The 22,397-nt window shown below is 50.1% G+C and overlaps 1 protein-coding gene across 28 annotated transcripts in view; it reads right to left on the reverse strand.

Annotated features, from left to right (window-relative positions):
- The window catches only part of STUB1 (STIP1 homology and U-box containing protein 1), a 107,084-nt gene that overhangs the window by 82,124 nt on the left and 2,563 nt on the right, over positions 1-22,397 (reverse strand). For all 28 annotated transcript variants that reach the window (XR_011022621.1, XR_011022603.1, XR_011022600.1 and 25 more), the window contains exons 2-3: positions 12,003-12,264; positions 3,261-3,459 (exon numbers count right to left, since the gene is read on the reverse strand). Coding sequence is in view for 1 of the 28 variants with exons in the window: in XM_068243460.1 (XP_068099561.1) it covers positions 3,261-3,459; positions 12,003-12,185 (382 nt within the window). In the remaining 27 variants the exon portion in view is untranslated. The remainder of the gene's footprint in view (positions 1-3,260; positions 3,460-12,002; positions 12,265-22,397) is intronic.

The following is a 22,397-nucleotide window of genomic DNA, read 5'->3' on the forward strand; positions in this document are numbered from 1 at the left end:
GACTTTGTTGTGGACTTGCCATGATCCAAGTGTTTTACATCAATCTTGGTGGTGATTGACAGGTTGACCAAGACGGCACATTTCATTCCTATGAAGAGAATTTCAACCTCGGTGGAGACTGCAGTGTTTTGTTAAAGAGATAATACGGTTGCATGGACTCCCCTACAATATTGTCTCTGATCAGTTTTAGCCAGAGCTCTGCTCTAAGTTTCAGATTCAGTCATCTTGCGTCTGGAGATCATCCCCAGTCCAATGGGCAGACGGAGAGAACTAACCAAGCTCTGCAGAAGTATATTCATTGTTTCACATCTGCCTCCCAAGATGATTGGGTGAAACTATTACCTCCAGCGGAGTGTGCCTACAACAATTCAGTACATTCATCCATAGAACGGACTCCATTGCTAATTATGGGTATCACCCATCTACCTTCCCCCAGACACCGCTTATTACAAGAACGTTTGGAGTCCATCACCAAGAACCTGTCACTCCTTCAGACAACCTTACAGAGTTCAGGAGAGAGGGAAGAGGTTTTGCTGACAAGGAGAGAAAGTCCAGAATTTCAATGTTGGAGATAGAGTCTGGTTGTCCACTATGAAATTGAAAAACCGTTCAAGGAAATTGGGCCCTAAATTCATTAGTCCGTTCTCTATTTGTCAGAAGGTCAGTCCACGGGCTTATTGCAAGCTCATCTTCATATTCCTCCAGTGTTTCATGTATCCTGTTTCTGTGAATCCAAACCATTTCCATGGTCGTTCTTCGGAACCACCTTCACCAATACTAGCTGATGATGAAGAGGAACTTGAGGTTGGGAAGATCTTGGACTCCAGGCGTAAAGCTGCTCCGGTTCAGTACCTAGTCCAATGGAAGGGCTTTGGCCCTGAAGAGAATTCATGGACATCCCATAACAATGTGCAAACACCAGGACTGTTACAGGATTTTCATAAAGCATTTCCGGGGAAACCGGTTCTGGTGGGACCACTGAAGTGAGAGGTATATGGAGGCTGCCATATTTATTTCCTTTTAAACAATACCAGTTGCCTGGCTGTCCTGTGGATCACCTGCCTCTAGTACTATTAGCCATAGCCCCTGAACAAGCATGCAGCAGATCAGATGACTGGAGTGTAACTGGATTAGCTGCATGCTTGTTTCAGGTGTGTGATTCAGACACTACTGATGCCAAATAGACCAGCAGGACTGCCAGGCAACTGGTATTGTGTAACAGGAAATAAATATGTAGAGAAACAATGGAATACTGCTCCACTCCACAGAATGAGACCGTGGCGGATCACAGGCTGCCAGGCCCACATAGAACAAATTAAAGTCAGTTGGTCGGCACTGGGTCTCAATGGAAAATAGGTTTATTTAGGACATGTCCCAACACAGTAATAAGCAGCACGCGGACAGGTTTCAGACTCTCAGGACCTCAATCTTTACAGCTCTCTGCACAAGGTGTAAAAGGGGGAGTGTCAAAAGAGGTAGGCGTGACCGTCCCACCCAAAGGAGGGAACAAAAAGGTACCGCCCCCAACTGACACCTCCTGTACACGAATGAAATACCAAGATCATATGTTTAACACCAAAATGAATGCAAAAAAAAGGAGCAACCAATTGACATGAATATTATCAAAAAATGGAGCATTGACCACCTGCATCTTCGCGTACATAGAACAGCAAGGAAAAGACCGATCAGAAGAAGAAATCGGCAGGAAACAGCCTTTTGTTGTCAGCCTGTAACCAGAGCTAAATCCCACCTTGCATTAAGTCCATGGAGGGCTCTGGTTCCCGAGCAGAAGATCCACAATCCTTCTCTTTAGCAAATCATGGCCTGCAGACTAGGAAACAAATATGGTAGCCTACATATCCGGAGACGACAATGTTCTACCCACCGATGGCGAGGTCCAGTGCTGGCCTCTTCAGTGCCATCCCAGAAGAAATCCAGGAATGGCGTGACCCACTTGCAGCTGCATACTCTAGGGGGCGCGCAATTCTCAAGGTTATTTTATAGCCATTGCGGGAGGGACTACGGCACTGGCACAAAGGCCAGGATATTCAAACCCTGGCCAATCGGTGCTCAGTGCTGTACCATCTTTTCCCAACAGCTACAGCGTGTCCCAGCGCTGTCCGTGACTTCAGTCAACCCTGCCAGCCAGTCACATCAATCAGTCCAGCCAGTCCAGTCACATAAGTCAGTCCAGCCACATCAATCAGTCCAGCCAGTCTAGTCACATCAATCAGTCCAGCCAGTCCAGTCACATTAATCAGTCCAGCCAGTCCAGTCACATCAATCAGTCCAGCCAGTCCAGTCACATCAATCAGTCCAGCCAGTCCAGTCACATCAATCAGTCCAGCCAGTCCAGTCACATCAATCAGTCCAGCCAGTCCAGTCACATCAATCAGTCCAGCCAGTCCAGTCACATCAATCAGTCCAGCCAGTCCAGTCACATCAGTCAGTCCAGCCACATCAATCAGTCCAGCCAGTCTAGTCACATCAATCAGTCCAGCCAGTCTAGTCACATCAATCAGTCCAGCCAGTCTAGTCACATCAATCAGTCCAGCCAGTCCAGTCACATTAATCAGTCCAGCCAGTCCAGTCACATCAATCAGTCCAGCCAGTCCAGTCACATCAATCAGTCCAGCCAGTCCAGTCACATCAATCAGTCCAGCCAGTCCAGTCACATCAATCAGTCCAGTCACATCAATCAGTCCAGTCACATCAATCAGTCCAGTCACATCAATCAGTCCAGTCACATCAATCAGTCCAGTCACATCAATCAGTCCAGTCACATCAATCAGTCCAGTCACATCAGTCAGGCCAGCCAGTCCTCTTGACATCAGCCTGGCCTGTCCTCCCAGTCCGCTCCTTTTACCACATGGCAGGGTTCACCCCTCCGGTTCTTCTCATCACTGATGGGGCAAGTCCTGGGTGTCGGGACTGGTGGGCACCAGACAGCAGAGTAGACCGTTGCAGTAATTAATATACTTCCTTGTATGGAATATATAGATCTCTCAATGATACTTTATTTTGGTTCTGTCTGTGATCTCCTGGGGATGACACAGTATCTTTAAGTTCAACTTTAAGGTATTGCATCCTCAAAGTAAGACTGAGCTGTGCATAAGTCACGCAGGAAGCAGTGCGCCCCCCCCTCCTGTAGTGCACACGTCACCCTGTGCTTGGCATGCCTTCCCCTGGCACCCTATGCCCCTCCCTGCAGTGCACACATCACCCTGTGCTTGGCACGGCCTCCCCTGGCACCAGCTTACCTCTCTGCAGATTGGCGATGGCCTCATCATAGTTCTCCATCTCCATCTGACACTGGCCCAGGAAGAAGTGTGCCTTCACTGACTGACAGTCCAGCTCCAGGGCGTGCTTACAGTCTGCCAGGGCCTTGTCCAGCTGCTGCAGCTTCAGGTAGCACAGAGCGCGGTTAGTGTAGTACACGGCGATGGAGGGATTCCGAGTCTGCAAGAGATTACATATCTAACATCACTAACAGTCTATCATCAGAGTAACCCATAGCAACAGGATTCCACTATACCCTGCTGTGATATCAGAGTAACCCATAGCAACAGGATTCCACTATACCCTCCTGTGAGATACCTGCCTATCATCAGAGTAACCCATAGCAACAAGATTCCACTATACCCTCCTGTGATATCAGAGTAACCCATAGCAACAGGATTCCACTATACCCTCCTGTGAGATACCTGCCTATCATCAGAGTAACCCATAGCAACAAGATTACACTTACACCCTCCTGTGATATCAGAGTAACCCATAGCAACAGGATTCCACTATACCCTCCTGTGATAGAGTAACCCATAGCAACAGGATTCCACTATACCCTCCTGTGATATCAGAGTAACCCATAGCAACAGGATTCCACTATACCCTGCTGTGATATCAGAGTAACCCATAGCAACAGGATTCCACTATACCCTCCTGTGAGATACCTGCCTATCATCAGAGTAACCCATAGCAACAAGATTCCACTTACACCCTCCTGTGATATCAGAGTAACCCATAGCAACAGGAATCTACTATACCCTCCTGTGAGATACCTGCCTATCATCAGAGTAACCCATAGCAACAAGATTCCACTATACCCTGCTGTGATATCAGAGTAACCCATAGCAACAGGATTCCACTATACCCTCCTGTGATATCAGAGTAACCCATAGCAACAAGATTCCACTTACACCCTCCTGTGAGATAACTGCCTATCATCAGAGTAACCCATAGCAACAGGATTCCACTTACACCCTCCTGTGAGATAACTGCCTATCATCAGAGTAACCCATAGCAACAAGATTCCACTTACACCCTCCTGTGATATCAGAGTAACCCATAGCAACAGGATTCCACTATACCCTCCTGTGAGATACCTGCCTATCTTTAGAGTAACCCATAGCAACAAGATTCCACTTACACCCTCCTGTGATATCAGAGTAACCCATAGCAACAGGATTCCACTATACCCTCCTGTGAGATACCTGCCTATCATCAGAGTAACCCATAGCAACAAGATTCCACTATACCCTCCTGTGATATCAGAGTAACCCATAGCAACAGGATTCCACTATACCCTCCTGTGAGATACCTGCCTATCATCAGAGTAACCCATAGCAACAAGATTACACTTACACCCTCCTGTGATATCAGAGTAACCCATAGCAACAGGATTCCACTATACCCTCCTGTGATAGAGTAACCCATAGCAACAGGATTCCACTATACCCTCCTGTGATATCAGAGTAACCCATAGCAACAGGATTCCACTATACCCTCCTGTGATATCAGAGTAACCCATAGCAACAGGATTCCACTATACCCTCCTGTGAGATACCGGCCTATTATCAGAGTAACCCATGGCAACAAGATTCCACTTACACCCTCCTGTGATATCAGAGTAACCCATAGCAACAGGATTCCACTATACCCTCCTGTGATATCAGAGTAACCCATAGCAACATGATGCCACTATACCCTCCTGTGAGATACCGGCCTATTATCAGAGTAACCCATAGCAACAAGATTCCACTATACCCTCCTGTGATATCAGAGTAACCCATAGCAACATGATGCCACTATAACCTCATGTGAGATAACTGCCCATCATCAGAGTAACCCATAGCAACAAGATTCCACTTACACCCTCCTGTGAGACAACTGCCTATTATCATAGTAACCCATAGCAACAGGATTCCACTACACCCAGCTGTGAGATAACTGCCTATTATCAGAGTAACCCATAGCAACAGGATTCGAGTGTGAGCTCCTCTGAGGACAGTCAGTGACATGACTATGTACTCTGTAATGTGCTGCAGAAGAGGTCGGTGCTATACAAATACATAATAATAATATGGTAGGACATCAGACTAGAACTATGGTAGGATTAGAGTGTGAGCTCCTCTGAGGACAGTCAGTGACATGACTATGTACTCTGTAATGTGCTGCAGAAGAGGTCGGTGCTATACAAATACATAATAATAATATGGTAGGACATCAGACTAGAACTATGGTAGGATTAGAGTGTGAGCTCCTCTGAGGACAGTCAGTGACATGACTATGTACTCTGTAATGTGCTGCAGGAGATGTCAGTGCTATATAAATACATAATAATAATATGGTAGGACATTAGACTAGGACTATGGTAGGATTAGAGTGTGAGCTCCTCTGAGGACAGTCAGTGACATGACTATGTACTCTGTAATGTGCTGCAGAAGATGTCAGTGCTATATAAATACATAATAATAATAATAATAATAATAATAATAATAATATGGTAGGACATTAGACTATGACTATAGTAGGATTAGAGTGTGAGCTCCTCTGAGGACAGTCAGTGACATGACTATGTACTCTGTAATGTGCTGCAGAAGATGTCAGTGCTATATAAATACATAATAATAATAATATGGTAGGACATCAGACTATGACTATGGTAGGATTAGACTGTGAGCTCCTCTGAGGACAGTCAGTGGCATGACTATGTACGCTGTAATGTGCTGCAGAAGAGGTCGGTGCTATACAAATACATAATAATAATAATATGGTAGGACATTACACTATGACTATGGTAGGATTAGATTGTGAGCTCCTCTGAGGACAGTCAGTGACATAACTATGTACTCTGTAATGTGCTGCAGAAGAGGTCAGGGCTATACAAATACATAATAATATGGTAGGACATTAGACTGTGGTAGGATTAGATTGTGATGTCCTGTGAGGACAGTCAGTGACATGACTATGTACTATGTAAAGTGCTGCAGAAGATGTCAGTGATATATAAATACATAATAATAATATGGTAGGACATTAGACTATGACTATGGTAGGATTAGAGTGTCAGCTCCTCTGAGGACAGTCAGTGACATGACTATGTACTCTGTAATGTGCTCCAGAAGAGGTCGGTGCTATACAAATACATAATAATAATATGGTAGGACATCAGACTATGACTATGATAGGATTAGATTGTGAGCTCCTCTGAGGACAGTCAGTGACATGACTATGTACTCTGTAATGTGCTGCAGAAGATGTCAGTGCTATATAAATACATAATAATAATATGGTAGGACATTAGACTATGACTATGGTAGGATTAGAGTGTGAGCTCCTCTGAGGACAGTCAGTGACATGACTATGTGCCCTGTAATGTGCTGCAGAAGATGTCAGTGCTATATAAATACAAATAATAATATGGTAGGACATTAGACTATGACTATGGTAGGATTAGAGTGTGAGCTCCTCTGAGGACAGTCAGTGACATGACTATGTACCAGGGCTGTGGAGTCGTGGAGTCGGGCAATTTTGGGTGCCTGGAGTCGGAGTCGGGAAAAAAATGCACCGACTCCGACTCCTAATGAATTTGTAACTGTAATTAAAATAGAAAATATGATAAAATGTTCTATTTCTCAGATAATAGTCATTAAAAATAATGTATACGGTATATACAGTAATAGCTGTGCTTAGTCCACAAAAATGAAATAAACCAATCAAAATTAGTTACTTGTGCTGCTTCAATAAAGCAGTCCCCGTATTTTTAAGGTCAGATATACATATCTGATTGTGACTGTATATATGATGTGTACACAGGAATCTCTTATATATACTAAATAACATCTATGCTGTAAGAATAAAGCCTGATGTGTAGCTGTGTCACTAATAGAGATGGTCAATGAGATGGAAATAATTCTGCATTGATGCTGATTTATGCAAATGTATGCACTCTCTCTTTGCTCATGAAATCAAATAATTTGATCTGTTGTTAAATTTTGGTTTGGTGACTACAAATTAAATGGTAACTGAGACGGATGAAAAGTAAAGCTTTATACATACCTGGGGCTTCCTCCAGCCCCCTTCAGGCTAATCAGTCCCTCACTGTCCTCCACCACCCGGATCTTCTGCTATGAGTCCTGGTAATTCAGCCAGTCAGCGCTGTCCGGCCGCATGCCGCTCCCACAGCCAGGAACATTCTGCACCTGCGCAATAGTCCTGCACAGGTGTAGTATGCTCCTGGCGGCGGAGTGTGTGCATGCGCACTACGCCCGACTGGCTCAAGTACCTGGACTCATAGCAGAAGATCCAGGTGGCGGAGGAGGACAGCGAGGGACTGATTATCCTGAAGGCGGCTGGAGGAAGCCCCAGGTATGTATAAAACTTTAATTTCATCTGTCTCAGGTTTACTTTGTTACACAGTAGTACTATACTCTACATATGCACTCCCCACAGAGCTGCAGGGAATCCACTGAGAATGCTGTGCACATTGAACACAGAGGTGTTGTCTGTTTACAATCTCCTCCTTCCCCTGCAGAGTACCTGCACATCATTCTTACATGTACCCACACTTACATTGCCTAGGGCCTGATAGATGTTCTTTGTTCCGGTTTGTACCTTTTACAAGTACTCTTACTAAGGACTAGTTTTAGTCTAAAGGGAATAAATATAGTAGTCTACATATCCTTCTCACTTCAGTTGTCTTGTAAAATTCCTAAGCGTTGGCAGTTAAGAGACAAATTTCATGTTACATACTTTTAATCAACAAAATTGTAATATGCAAATTAGAGGAGTCGGAGTCGGTGGAATCCTAAACTGAGGAGTCGGAGTCGGTGGATTTTTGGACCGACTCCACAGCCCTGCTATGTACTCTGTACAGTGCTGCAGAAGATGTCAGTGCTATATAAATACATAATAATAATATGGGAGGACATTACACTATGACTATGGTAGGATTAGATTGTGAGCTCCTCTGAGGACAGTGACATGACTATGTACTGTGTAAAGGGCTGCAGAAGATGTCAGTGCTATATAAATACATAATAATAATATGGTAGGACATTAGACTATGACTATGGTAGGATTAGAGTGTGAGCTCCTCTGAGGACAGTCAGTGACATGACTATGTACTCTGTAATGTGCTGCAGAAGATGTCAGTGCTATATAAATACATAATAATAATAATAATAATATGGTAGGACATTACACTATGACTATGGTAGGATTAGAGTGTGAGCCCCTCTGAGGACAGTCAGTGACATGACTATGTACTCTGTAATGTGCTGCAGAAGATGTCAGTGCTATATAAATACATAATAATATGGTAGGACATTAGACTATGACTATGGTAGGATTAGATTGTGAGCTCCTCTGAGGACAGTCAGTGACATGACTATGTACTCTGTAATGTGCTGCAGAAGATGTCAGTGCTATATAAATACATAATAATAATAATATGGTAGGACATTACACTATGACTATGGTAGGATTAGATTGTGAGCTCCTCTGAGGACAGTCAGTGACATGACTATGTACTCTGTAATGTGCTGCAGAAGATGTCAGTGCTATATAAATACATAATAATAATATGGTAGGACATTACACTATGACTATGGCAGGATTAGAGTGTGAGCTCCTCTGAGGGTAGTCAGTGACATGACTATGTACTCTGTAATGTGCTGCAGAAGATGTCAGTGCTATATAAAAACATAATAATAATATGGTAGGACATTAGACTATGACTATGATAGGATTAGATTGTGAGCTCCTCTGAGGACAGTCAGTGACATGACTATGTACTCTGTAATGTGCTGCAGGAGATGTCAGTGCTATATAAATACATAATAATAATATGGTAGGACATTAGACTATGACTATGGTAGGATTAGAGTGTGAGCTCCTCTGAGGACAGTCAGTGACATGACTATGTACTCTGTAATGTGCTGCAGAAGATGTCAGTGCTATATAAATACATAATAATAATAATAATATGGTAGGACATTACACTATGACAGGATTAGAGTGTGAGCTCCTCTGAGGGTAGTCAGTGACATGACTATGTACTCTGTAATGTGCTGCAGAAGATGTCAGTGCTATATAAAAACATAATAATAATATGGTAGGACATTAGGCTATGACTATGGTAGGATTAGATTGTGAGCTCCTCTGAGGACAGTCAGTGACATGACTATGTACTCTGTAATGTGCTGCAGAAGATGTCAGTGCTATATAAATACATAATAATAATATGGTAGGACATTACACTATGACTATGGCAGGATTAGAGTGTGAGCTCCTCTGAGGACAGTCAGTGACATGACTATGTACTCTGTAGTGTGCTGCAGAAGATGTCAGTGCTATATAAATACATAATAATATGGTAGGACATTAGACTATGACTATGGTAGGATTAGAGTGTGAGCTCCTCTGTGGACAGTCAGTGACAAGACTATGTATTCTGTAATGTGCTGCAGAAGATGTCAGTGCTATATAAATACATAATCATAATATGGTAGGACATTACACTATGACAATGGTAGGATTAGATTGTGAGCTCCTCTGGGGACAGTCAGTGACATGACTATGTGCTCTGTAATGTGCTGCAGAAGATGTCAGTGCTATATAAATACATAATAATAATATGGTAGGACATTACACTATGACTATGGTAGGATTAGTGTGAGCTCTTCTGAGGACAGTCAGTGACATGACTATGTACTCTGTAATGTGCTGCAGAAGATGTCCGTGCTATATACATACATAATAATAATAATATGGTAGGAAATTAGGCTATGACTATGGTAGGATTAGATTGTGAGCTCCTCTGGGGACAGTCAGTGACATGACTATGTGCTCTGTAATGTGCTGCAGAAGATGTCAGTGCTATATAAATACATAATAATAATATGGTAGGACATTAGACTATGACTATGGTAGGATTAGAGTGTAAGCTCCTCTGGGGACAGTCAGTGACATAACTATGTACTCTGTAATGTGCTGCAGGAGATGTCAGTGCTATATAAATACATAATAATAATATGGTAGGACATTAGACTATGACTATGGTAGGATTAGAGTGTAAGCTCCTCTGGGGACAGTCAGTGACATAACTATGTACTCTGTAATGTGCTGCAGGAGATGTCAGTGCTATATAAATACATAATAATAATATGGTAGGACATTAGACTATGACTGTGGTAGGATTAGAGTGTAAGCTCCTCTGGGGACAGCCTAACATGACTATGTACTCTGTAATGTGCTGCAGGAGATGTCAGTGCTATATAAATACATAATAATATGGTAGGACATTACACTATGACTATGGTAGGATTAGAGTGTGAGCTCCTCTGAGGACAGTCAGTGACATGACTATGTACTCTGTAAAGTGCTGCAGGAGATGTCAGTGCTATATAAATACATAATAATAATATGGTAGGACACTAGACTATGACTATGGTAAAATTAGAGTGTGAGCTCCTCTGAGGACAGTCAGTGACATGACTATGTATTCTGTAATGTGCTGCAGGAGATGTCAGTGCTATATAAATACATAATAATAATAATATGGTAGGACATATGACTATGGTAGGATTAAATTGTGATCTCCTCTGAGGGACAGTTAAAGGAAGGGGGGGGGGGGGGGGAGAAGAGTTGAACTTACCCGGGGCTTCTAATGGTCCCCCGCAGATATCCTGTGTTGGCGCAGCCGCTCACCAATGCTCCGGCCCCGCCTCCGGTTCACTTCCGGAATTTCTGACTTTGAGACCACTGGGCCTGTGTGGCCACGCCCTCCCGCTGATATCACCAGGACTGTATTGTGCAGGCCCAGTATGGTCCGTGTCTGCGCAGTACGCTCCTGATGATGTCAGAGGGAGCGAGGGCGTGGCTGTGCAGGCGCAGTGGTTTTCAGACTTTAAAGTCTGAAATTCCAGAAGTGAACCGGAGGCGGGGCCTGAGCATCGGGGAGTGGCTGCGCGGGCACAGGATGTCTGCGGGGGGCGGAGCATCGGTGAGTGGCTGCACGGGCACAGGACGTCTGCGGGGGCGGAGCATCGGTGAGGGGCTGCGCGGGCACAGGATGTCTGCGGGGGACCGGAGCATCGGTGAGTGGCTGCACGGGCACAGGGCGTCTGCGGGGGGCGGAGCATCGGTGAGGGGCTGCGCAGGCACAGGATGTCTGCGGGGGACCGGAGCATCGGTGAGGGGCTGCGCGGGCACAGGATGTCTGCGGGGGACCGGAGCATCGGTGAGGTGCTGCGCGGGCACAGGGCGTCTGCGGGGGGCGGAGCATCGGTGAGGGGCTGCGTGGGCACAGGATGTCTGCGGGGGCGGAGCATCGGTGAGGAGCTGCGCGGGCACAGGATGTCTGCGGGGTGCGGAGCATCGGTGAGTGGCTGCACGGGCACAGGACGTCTGCGGGGGCGGAGCATCGGTGAGTGGCTGCACAGGCACAGGACGTCTGCGGGGGCGGAGCATCGGTGAGTGGCTGCACAGGCACAGGACGTCTGCGGGGGGCGGAGCATCGGTGAGGGGCTGCGCGGGCGGAGCATCGGTGAGGGGCTGCGCGGGCACAGGATGTCTGCGGGGGACCATTAGAAGCCCCAGGTATCATCAAATCATTTTCCCCCTACAGTAATCCTGTAAGTTACCATGTTATTCTGTACAGCACTGCGGAAGATGTCGGCGCTATATTAATACTAAATAACAATAATAATAATAATACTTACAATAGCTTTGCTGTAACAGGAAACGGCCTCCTGATATTTGCGGGCCACAAACAGCCGGTTACCCTGTTCTTTCAATTCCTGAGCGCTGACACTTTTCTCTGGACTGCCACTGATGCCACCCTGACTCCCGGTGACACCCGAGGGGCGGCCGCCACCACTGCCGATCTCCTCCTTCCCTTTCATCACGGGGCCTCCAGGAGTCACCCCTCCAAACCGCGGAATGCTCAGTGCGTCCCCCAATTTCACAGCTCACAAGGGACCCCTGCAAAGTAAAACAGTATAAATGACATCCACTCTACGTTTACTGACCGCTGCTGAGTGCCCTCCCAGAGGGGAACCAGGATCACATGATTACTCACACACTCACAGCCACTCCAAAGAAAAGCAGTCATGTAACCACACAAATCTCTCCAGCACAGCTGACAGAACATAGTATTTCCCAGCTCTCGCTGTCAAACTCCCCTTTGTGTTACACGGTCCTCAAGAGGTTAAACTGCACAAGCACAGAATACTTCCGTGACTGAGCTGATCAAACAGTGATTGTGTGCTGACTGAATCATGATTGTAAGATGATTAAATCATGATTGTAAGCTGATCGATTGTGAATGTGTGCTGACTGAATTGGGGTTGTGATCTAATGAAATCGTGATTGTGTGCTGACTGAATCATGATTGTAAGACGATTAAATCATGATTGTAAGCTGATCGATCGTGATTGTGTGCTGAGTGAATTGTGGTTGTAAGCTGATTAAATCGTGAGCTGATTGTTGGGATGGGTTGAGGATCTGACTGAAGCATCTATAATAACCCCTGCAGTGCCAGCCTGAGATACATTGAAGCAGATCATACCTCCCAACTTTCTGAGAGGAGACCCAAACCCTGTACCAGAGATGGTGTGTGTTGGCTTCACCAGCCCCATGAGGTGCTTGGAGATCACTTAACGTCCTGCCCGGCAACTCCGTTCTCTCTGAAATTTTCTTGGTAATCGGGTCAGTCGTGGTCTTCAGCATGTGCGAGCCCCAAACCCAGGAGCGGTGGTACAGCTCTACTGTACAGGTGCAGAATGCTCCAGGCTGCAGGAGCGTGACTGGGGTGTGCGCGGCCGCGCAGCTCTACTGTACAAGTGCAGAATGCTCCAGGCTGCAGGAGCGTGACGGGTGTGTGCGCGGCCACGCAGCTCTACTGTACAAGTGCAGAATCCTCCAGGCTCCAGGAGTGTGACTGGGGTGTGTGTGCGGCCGCGCAGCTCTACTGTACAGGTGCAGAATGCTCCAGGCTGCAGGAGTGTGACTGGGGTGTGTGTGCGGCCGCGCAGCTCTACTGTACAGGTGCAGAATGCTCCAGGCTGCAGGAGTGTGACTGGGGTGTGTGCGCGGCCACGGAGCACTACTGTACAGGTGCAGAATGCTCCAGGCTGCAGGAGTGTGACTGGGGTGTGTGCGCGGCCACGCAGCACTACTGTGCAGGTGCAGAATGCTCCAGGCTGCAGGAGCGTGACAGGGGTGTGTGCGCGGCCACGCAGCACTACTGTGCAGGTGCAGAATGCTCCAGGCTGCAGGAGCGTGACAGGGGTGTGTGCGCGGCCACGCAGCACTACTGTGCAGGTGCAGAATGCTGCAGGAGCGTGACTGGGGTGTGTGCGCGGCCGCACAGCTCCACTGTACAAGTGCAGAATGCTCCAGGCTGCAGGAGCGTGACAGGGGTGTGTGCGCGGCCACGCAGCACTACTGTGCAGGTGCAGAATGCTCCAGGCTGCAGGAGCGTGACAGGGGTGTGTGCGCGGCCGCGCATCTCTAATGTACAGGTGCAGAATGCTCCAGGCTGCAGGAGCGTGACAGGGGTGTGTGCGCGGCCACGCAGCACTACTGTGCAGGTGCAGAATGCTGCAGGAGCGTGACAGGGGTGTGTGCGGCCGCACAGCTCCACTGTACAAGTGCAGAATGCTCCAGGCTGCAGGAGCGTGACTGGGGTGTGTGCGCGGCCACGCAGCACTACTGTGCAGGTGCAGAATGCTGCAGGAGCGTGACAGGGGTGTGTGCGGCCGCACAGCTCCACTGTACAAGTGCAGAATGCTCCAGGCTGCAGGAGCGTGACTGGGGTGTGTGCGCGGCCACGCAGCACTACTGTGCAGGTGCAGAATGCTGCAGGAGCGTGACAGGGGTGTGTGCGGCCGCACAGCTCCACTGTACAAGTGCAGAATGCTGCAGGCTGCAGGAGCATGACAGGGGTGTGTGCGCGGCCACGCAGCACTACTGTACGAGTGCAGAATGCTCCAGGCTGCAGGAGCGTGACAGGGGTGTGTGCGCGGCCACGCAGCACTACTGTACGAGTGCAGAATGCTCCAGGAGCGTGACAGGGGTGTGTGCGCGGCCGCGCATCTCTAATGTACAGGTGCAGAATGCTCCAGGCTGCAGGAGTGTGACTGGGGTGTGTGCGCGGCCACGCAGCTCTACTGTACGAATGCAGAATGCTGCAGGAGCGTGACAGGGGTGTGTGCGCGGCCGCGCAGCACTACTGTACGAGTGCAGAATGCTGCAGGCTGCAGGAGTGTGACTGGGGTGTGTGCGCGGCCGCGCATCTCTAATGTACAGGTGCAGAATGCTCCAGGCTGCAGGAGTGTGACTGGGGTGTGTGCGCGGCCACGGAGCACTACTGTGCAGGTGCAGAATGCTCCAGGCTGCAGGAGTGTGACTGGGGTGTGTGCGCGGCCACGGAGCACTACTGTGCAGGTGCAGAATGCTCCAGGCTGCAGGAGTGTGACTGGGGTGTGTGCGCGGCCACGGAGCACTACTGTGCAGGTGCAGAATGCTGCAGGAGCGTGACAGGGGTGTGTGCGCGGCCGCACAGCTCTACTGTACAGGTGCAGAATGCTCCAGGCTGCAGGAGCGTGACAGGGGTGTGTGCGCGGCCGCACAGCTCTACTGTACAGGTGCAGAATGCTCCAGGCTGCAGGAGCGTGACAGGGGTGTGTGCGCGGCCGCGCAGCTCTACTGTACAGGTGCAGAATGCTGCAGGAGTGTGACTGGGGTGTGTGTGCGGCCGCGCAGCACTACTGTACAGGTGCAGAATGCTCCAGGAGCGTGACAGGGGTGTGTGCGCGGCCGCGCAGCTCTACTGTACAGGTGCAGAATGCTGCAGGAGTGTGACTGGGGTGTGTGTGCGGCCGCGCAGCACTACTGTACAGGTGCAGAATGCTCCAGGAGCGTGACTGGGGTGTGTGTGCGGCCGCGCAGCACTACTGTGCAGGTGCAGAATGCTCCAGGCTGTAGGAGCGTGACTGGGGTGTGTGCGCGGCCGCACAGCTCTACTGTGCAGGTGCAGAATGCTCCAGGCTGCAGGAGTGTGACTGAGGTGTGTGCGCGGCCGCGCAGCTCTACTGTACGAGTGCAGAATGCTGCAGGAGCGTGACAGGGGTGTGTGCGCGGCCGCGCAGCTCTACTGTACAGGTGCAGAATGCTCCAGGCTGCAGGAGCGTGACAGGGGTGTGTGCGGCCGCGCAGCTCTACTGTACAGGTGCAGAATGCTGCAGGAGTGTGACTGGGGTGTGTGCGCGGCCGCGCAGCTCTACTGTACAGGTGCAGAATGCTCCAGGCTCCAGGAGCGTGACTGGGGTGTGTGCGCGGCCACGGAGCACTACTGTGCAGGTGCAGAATGCTCCAGGCTGCAGGAGTGTGACAGGGGTGGGTGCGCGGCCACGCAGCTCTACTGTACAGGTGCAGAATGCTCCAGGCTGCAGGAGTGTGACTGGGGTGTGTGCGCGGCCACGGAGCACTACTGTACAGGTGCAGAATGCTCCAGGCTCCAGGAGCGTGACTGGGGTGTGTGCGCGGCCACGGAGCACTACTGTGCAGGTGCAGAATGCTCCAGGCTGCAGGAGTGTGACTGGGGTGTGTGCGGCCGCGCAGCTCTACTGTACAGGTGCAGAATGCTCCAGGCTCCAGGAGCGTGACTGGGGTGTGTGCGCGGCCACGGAGCACTACTGTACAGGTGCAGAATGCTCCAGGCTGCAGGAGTGTGACAGGGGTGGGTGCGCGGCCACGCAGCTCTACTGTACAGGTGCAGAATGCTCCAGGCTGCAGGAGTGTGACTGGGGTGTGTGCGCGGCCGCGCAGCACTACTGTGCAGGTGCAGAATGCTGCAGGAGTGTGACTGGGGTGTGTGTGCGGCCGCGCAGCTCTACTGTACAGGTGCAGAATGCTCCAGGCTGCAGGAGTGTGACTGGGGTGTGTGCGCGGCCGCGCAGCTCTACTGTACGAGTGCAGAATGCTGCAGGAGTGTGACTGGGGTGTGTGCGCGGCCGCGCAGCTCTACTGTACAGGTGCAGAATGCTCCAGGCTGCAGGAGTGTGACTGGGGTGTGTGTGCGGCCGCGCAGCACTACTGTACGAGTGCAGAATGCTGCAGGAGCGTGACGGTGGGGTGTGTGCGCGGCCGCGCAGCTCTACTGTACGAGTGCAGAATGCTGCAGGCTGCAGGAGTGTGACTGGGGTGTGTGCGCGGCAGCGCAGCTCTACTGTACGAATGCAGAATGCTGCAGGAGCGTGACAGGGGTGTGTGCACGGCCGCGCAGCTCTACTGTACAGGTGCAGAATGCTCCAGGAGCGTGACTGGGGTGTGTGCGCGGCCACGGAGCACTACTGTGCAGGTGCAGAATGCTCCAGGCTGCAGGAGTGTGACTGGGGTGTGTGCGCGGCCACGCAGCTCTACTGTACAGGTGCAGAATGCTCCAGGCTGCAGGAGTGTGACTGGGGTGTGTGCGCGGCAGCGCAGCTCTACTGTACGAATGCAGAATGCTCCAGGCTGCAGGAGCGTGACAGGGGTGGGTGCGCGGCCGCGCAGCTCTACTGTACGAGTGCAGAATGCTGCAGGAGCGTGACAGGGGTGTGTGCACGGCCGCGCAGCTCTACTGTACAAGTGCAGAATGCTCCAGGCTGCAGGAGTGTGACTGGGGTGTGTGCGCGGCCGCACAGCTCTACTGTACGAGTGCAGAATGCTGCAGGAGTGTGACTGGGGTGTGTGCGGGGCCGCGCAGCTCTACTGTACAGGTGCAGAATGCTCCAGGAGCGTGACAGGGGTGTGTGCGGGGCCGCGCAGCACTACTGTGCAGGTGCAGAATGCTGCAGGAGTGTGACTGGGGTGTGTGCGCGGCCGCGCAGCTCTACTGTACGAGTGCAGAATGCTGCAGGAGTGTGACTGGGGTGTGTGCGGGGCCGCGCAGCTCTACTGTACAGGTGCAGAATGCTCCAGGAGCGTGACAGGGGTGTGTGCGGGGCCGCGCAGCACTACTGTGCAGGTGCAGAATGCTGCAGGAGTGTGACTGGGGTGTGTGTGCGGCCGCGCAGCACTACTGTACAGGTGCAGAATGCTGCAGGAGTGTGACTGGGGTGTGTGCGCGGCCGCACAGCTCTACTGTACAGGTGCAGAATGCTCCAGGCTGCAGGAGCGTGACAGGGGTGTGTGTGCGGCCGCGCAGCTCTACTGTACAGGTGCAGAATGCTGCAGGAGTGTGACAGGGATGTGTGCGCGGCCACGCAGCTCTACTGTACGAGTGCAGACTGCTGCAGGAGCGTGACAGGGATGTGTGCGCGGCCACGCAGCTCTACTGTACGAGTGCAGACTGCTGCAGGAGCGTGACAGGGGTGTGTGCGCGGCCGCGCAGCTCTACTGTACAAGTGCAGAATGCTCCAGGAGCGTGACTGGGATGTGTGTGCGGCCGCGCAGCTCTACTGTACAGGTGCAGAATGCTGCAGGAGCGTGACTGGGGTGTGTGTGCGGCCACGCAGCTCTACTGTACGAGTGCAGAATGCTGCAGGAGTGTGACTGGGGTGTGTGTGCGGCCGCGCAGCTCTAATGTACAGGTACAGAATGCTCCAGGCTGCAGGAGCGTGACAGGGGTGTGTGCGCGGCCGCGCATCTCTAATGTACAGGTACAGAATGCTCCAGGCTGTAGGAGCGTGACAGGGATGTGTGCGCGGCCGCGCAGCACTACTGTGCAGGTGCAGAATGCTGCAGGAGTGTGACTGGGGTGTGTGCGCGGCCACGCAGCTCTACTGTACGAGTGCAGAATGCTGCAGAAACGTGACAGGGATGTGTGCGCGGCCACGCAGCACTACTGTACGAGTGCAGAATGCTGCAGAAACGTGACAGGGGTGTGTGCGCGGCCGCGCAGCTCTACTGTACGAGTGCAGACTGCTGCAGGAGCGTGACAGGGATGTGTGCGCGGCCACGCAGCACTACTGTACGAGTGCAGACTGCTGCAGGAGCGTGACAGGGGTGTGTGCGCGGCCACGCAGCACTACTGTACGAGTGCAGACTGCTGCAGGAGCGTGACAGGGATGTGTGCGCGGCCGCACAGCTCTACTGTACGAGTGCAGAATGCTGCAGGAGCGTGACTGGGGTGTGTGCGCGGCCGCACAGCTCTACTGTACGAGTGCAGAATGCTGCAGGCTCCAGGAGCGTGACAGGGGTGTGTGTGCGGCCGCGCAGCACTACTGTGCAGGTGCAGAATGCTCCAGGCTCCAGGAGCGTGACAGGGGTGTGTGTGCGGCCGCGCAGCACTACTGTGCAGGTGCAGAATGCTCCAGGCTGCAGGAGTGTGACTGGGGTGTGTGCGCGGCCACGGAGCACTACTGTACAGGTGCAGAATGCTCCAGGAGCGTGACAGGGGTGTGTGCGCAGCCACGCAGCACTACTGTGCAGGTGCAGAATGCTCCAGGCTGCAGGAGCGTGACAGGGGTGTGTGTGCGGCCACGCAGCTCTACTGTACAGGTGCAGAATGCTCCAGGAGCGTGACAGGGATGTGTGCGCGGCCGCGCAGCTCTACTGTACAGGTGCAGAATGCTCCAGGAGCGTGACAGGGGTGTGTGCGCGGCCACGCAGCTCTACTGTACAGGTGCAGAATGCTCCAGGAGCATGACAGGGGTGTGTGTGCGGCCGCACAGCACTACTGTGCAGGTGCAGAATGCTCCAGGCTGCAGGAGTGTGACAGGGGTGTGTGTGCGGCCGCGCAGCACTACTGTGCAGGTGCAGAATGCTCCAGACTGCAGAGGCCTAATTAGCAGGAGGTTTTTTGAGAGAACAGAGTGCCCGGGGAAAATGTCGAGGGACCCCACACACTTTATGGGGCTGGAGGAAGCCCCAGGGTAGTATAAATTGGCCAATACACACCACCTCCAATACACTTTAAGACATGCCCCTGCCACACCCCACCACGTTCTTAGCCACTGATACCAGAAAGAATGCAAAAGGTGAATTGATGAGAAGCCTCCTCCTTCTCCGTACACACTATATATACATAGATACACACACTGTACACTTACCTAAAGGATTATTAGGAACACCTGTTCAATTTCTCATTAATGCTATTATCTAATCAACCAATCACATGGCAGTTGCTTCAATGCATTTAGGGGTGTGGTCCTGATCAAGACAATCTCCTGAACTCCAAACTGAATGTCAGAATGGGAAAGAAAGGTGATTTAAGCAATTTTGAGTGTGGCATGGCTGCTGATGCCAGACGGGCCGGTCTGAGTATTTCACAATCTGCTCAGTTACTGGGATTTTCATGCACAACCATTTCTAGGGTTTACAAAGAATGGGGTGAAAAGGGAAAATCATCAAGTATGCGGCAGTCCTGTGGGCGAAAATGCCTTGTTGATGCTAGAGGTCAGAGGAGAATGGGCCGACTGATTCAAGCTGATAGAAGAGCAACGTTGACTGAAATAACCACTCGTTACAACCGAGGTATGCAGCAAAGCATTTGTGAAGCCACAACACGCACAACCTTGAGGCGGATGGGCTACAACAGCAGAAGACCCCACTGGGTACCACTCATCTCCACTACAAATAGGAAAAAGAGGCTACAATTTGTACAAGCTCACCAAAATTGGACAGTTGAAGACAGGAAAAATGTTGCCTGGTCTGCTGAGTCTCGATAGAGTCAGAATTTGGTGTAAACAGAATGAGAAAACGGATCCATCATGCCCTGTTACCACTGTGCAGGCTGCTGGTGCTGGTGTAATGGTGTGGGGGATGTTTTCTTGGCACACTTTAGGCTCCTTAGTGCCAATTGGGCATCGTTTAAATGCCACGGGCTACCTGAGCATTGTTTCTCACCATGTCCATCCCTTCATGACCACCGTGTACCCATCCTCTGATAGCTACTTCCAGCAGGATAATGCACCATGGCACAAAGCTCCAATCATTTCACATTGGTTTCTTGAACATGACAATGAGTTCCCTGTACTAAGAAGGCCCCACAGTCACCAGATCTCCACCCAATAGAGCATCTTTGGGATGTGATGGAACGGGAGCTTCGTGCCCTGGATGTGCATCCCACAAATCTCCATCCACTGCAAGATGCTATCCTATCAGCACCTTGTTCAATCAATGCCACGTAGCATTAAAGGGAACCAGAGAGGAATGTTGTTAAAAAATAGAACAGGCTTTTATACATACCTGGGGCTTCCTCCAGCCCCATAAGCCTGGATCGCTCCCACACCGCCATCCTCCGCTTCCTGTATCGGCGGTACCGGGTCCCATCACTTCTGGCGGACGCATCACAGCGGCTCCCTCCATACCCGTACGCATGAGGCTGCGCAGTAGGCAGCCTCATGCGTACATATAAGGAGTGAGCCACGTGTGATGCGGACTATTGGCCGCGTCTGCCGGCCGGCTCGCGGCCATGATGGGACCCGGTACCGGCGGATCCAGGCAGAAGAGGACGGCGGCGTGGCAGCGATCTGTGCATATGGGGCTGGAGGAAGCCCCAGGTATGTATACCAGCTTTCCCCCAACATATCTTGTTCCCTTTAAGCAGTTGTGAGGGTGAAAGGGGGTGAAACACCGTATTACTATGCTGTCCCTAATAATCCTTTAGGTGATTGTATTGGTCACACAGAGAGAGACAGAGACACACACACACATACACAGATAGAGAGGCACACTCTGCCCACACACTGTATATCCACACACACTATATACACATACACACAGATAGAGAGGCACACTATATATACACTGTACATACAGGCACTGGCCACACACTATATACACATATAGAGGCACACTCTGCCCACACACACACTATGTACATACAGGCACTGCCCACACACACTGTCCATACACATAGATAGATATATATATATACACACACACACACACACACACACACACACACACACACACACACACACACACACACAGATAGAGATACACACTATGTACACAGATAGAGAGGCACACTCTGCCCACACACTGTATACACACACAGATAGACACACTATATACATACAGCTATAGATACACAGATAGAGAGGCACACTATATATACTGTACATACAGGCACTGGCCACACACTATATACACATATAGAGAGGCACACTCTGCCCACACACTGTATATACACACAGATAGACACACTATGTACATACAGCTATAGATACACAGATAGAGAGGCACACTATATATACTGTACATACAGGCACTGCCCACACACACTGTATACACATAGAGAGAGGCACACTCTGCCCACACACACACTATGTACATACAGGCACTGCCCACACACACTGTCCATACACATAGATAGATATATATATATACACACACACACACAGATAGAGAGGCACACTCTGCCCACACACTGTATACACACACAGATAGACACACTATATACATACAGCTATAGATACACAGATAGAGAGGCACACTATATATACTGTACATACAGGCACTGCACACACACACACTGTATATACACACAGATAGACACACTATATACATACAGCTATAGATACACAGATAGAGAGGCACACTCTGCCCACACACTGTATATACACACAGATAGACACACTAAGTACATACAGCTATAGATACACAGATAGAGAGGCACACTATATATACTGTACATACAGGCACTGCACACACACACACTGTATATACACATAGATAGACACACTATATACATACAGCTATAGATACACAGATAGAGAGGCACACTCTGCCCACACACTGTATATACACACAGATAGACACACTAAGTACATACAGCTATAGATACACAGATAGAGAGGCACACTATATATACTGTACATACAGGCACTGCACACACACACACTGTATATACACATAGATAGACACACTATATACATACAGCTATAGATACACAGATAGAGAGGCACACTCTGCCCACACACTGTATATACACACAGATAGACACACTATGTACATACAGCTATAGATACACAGATAGAGAGGCACACTATATATACTGTACATACAGGCACTGCACACACACACACTGTATATACACACAGATAGACACACTATATACATACAGCTATAGATACACAGATAGAGAGGCACACTATATATACTGTACATACAGGCACTGCCCA

This window comes from Hyperolius riggenbachi, chromosome 7 (genome assembly GCF_040937935.1).
Source record: "Hyperolius riggenbachi isolate aHypRig1 chromosome 7, aHypRig1.pri, whole genome shotgun sequence".
Lineage (NCBI taxonomy): Eukaryota > Metazoa > Chordata > Amphibia > Anura > Hyperoliidae > Hyperolius > Hyperolius riggenbachi.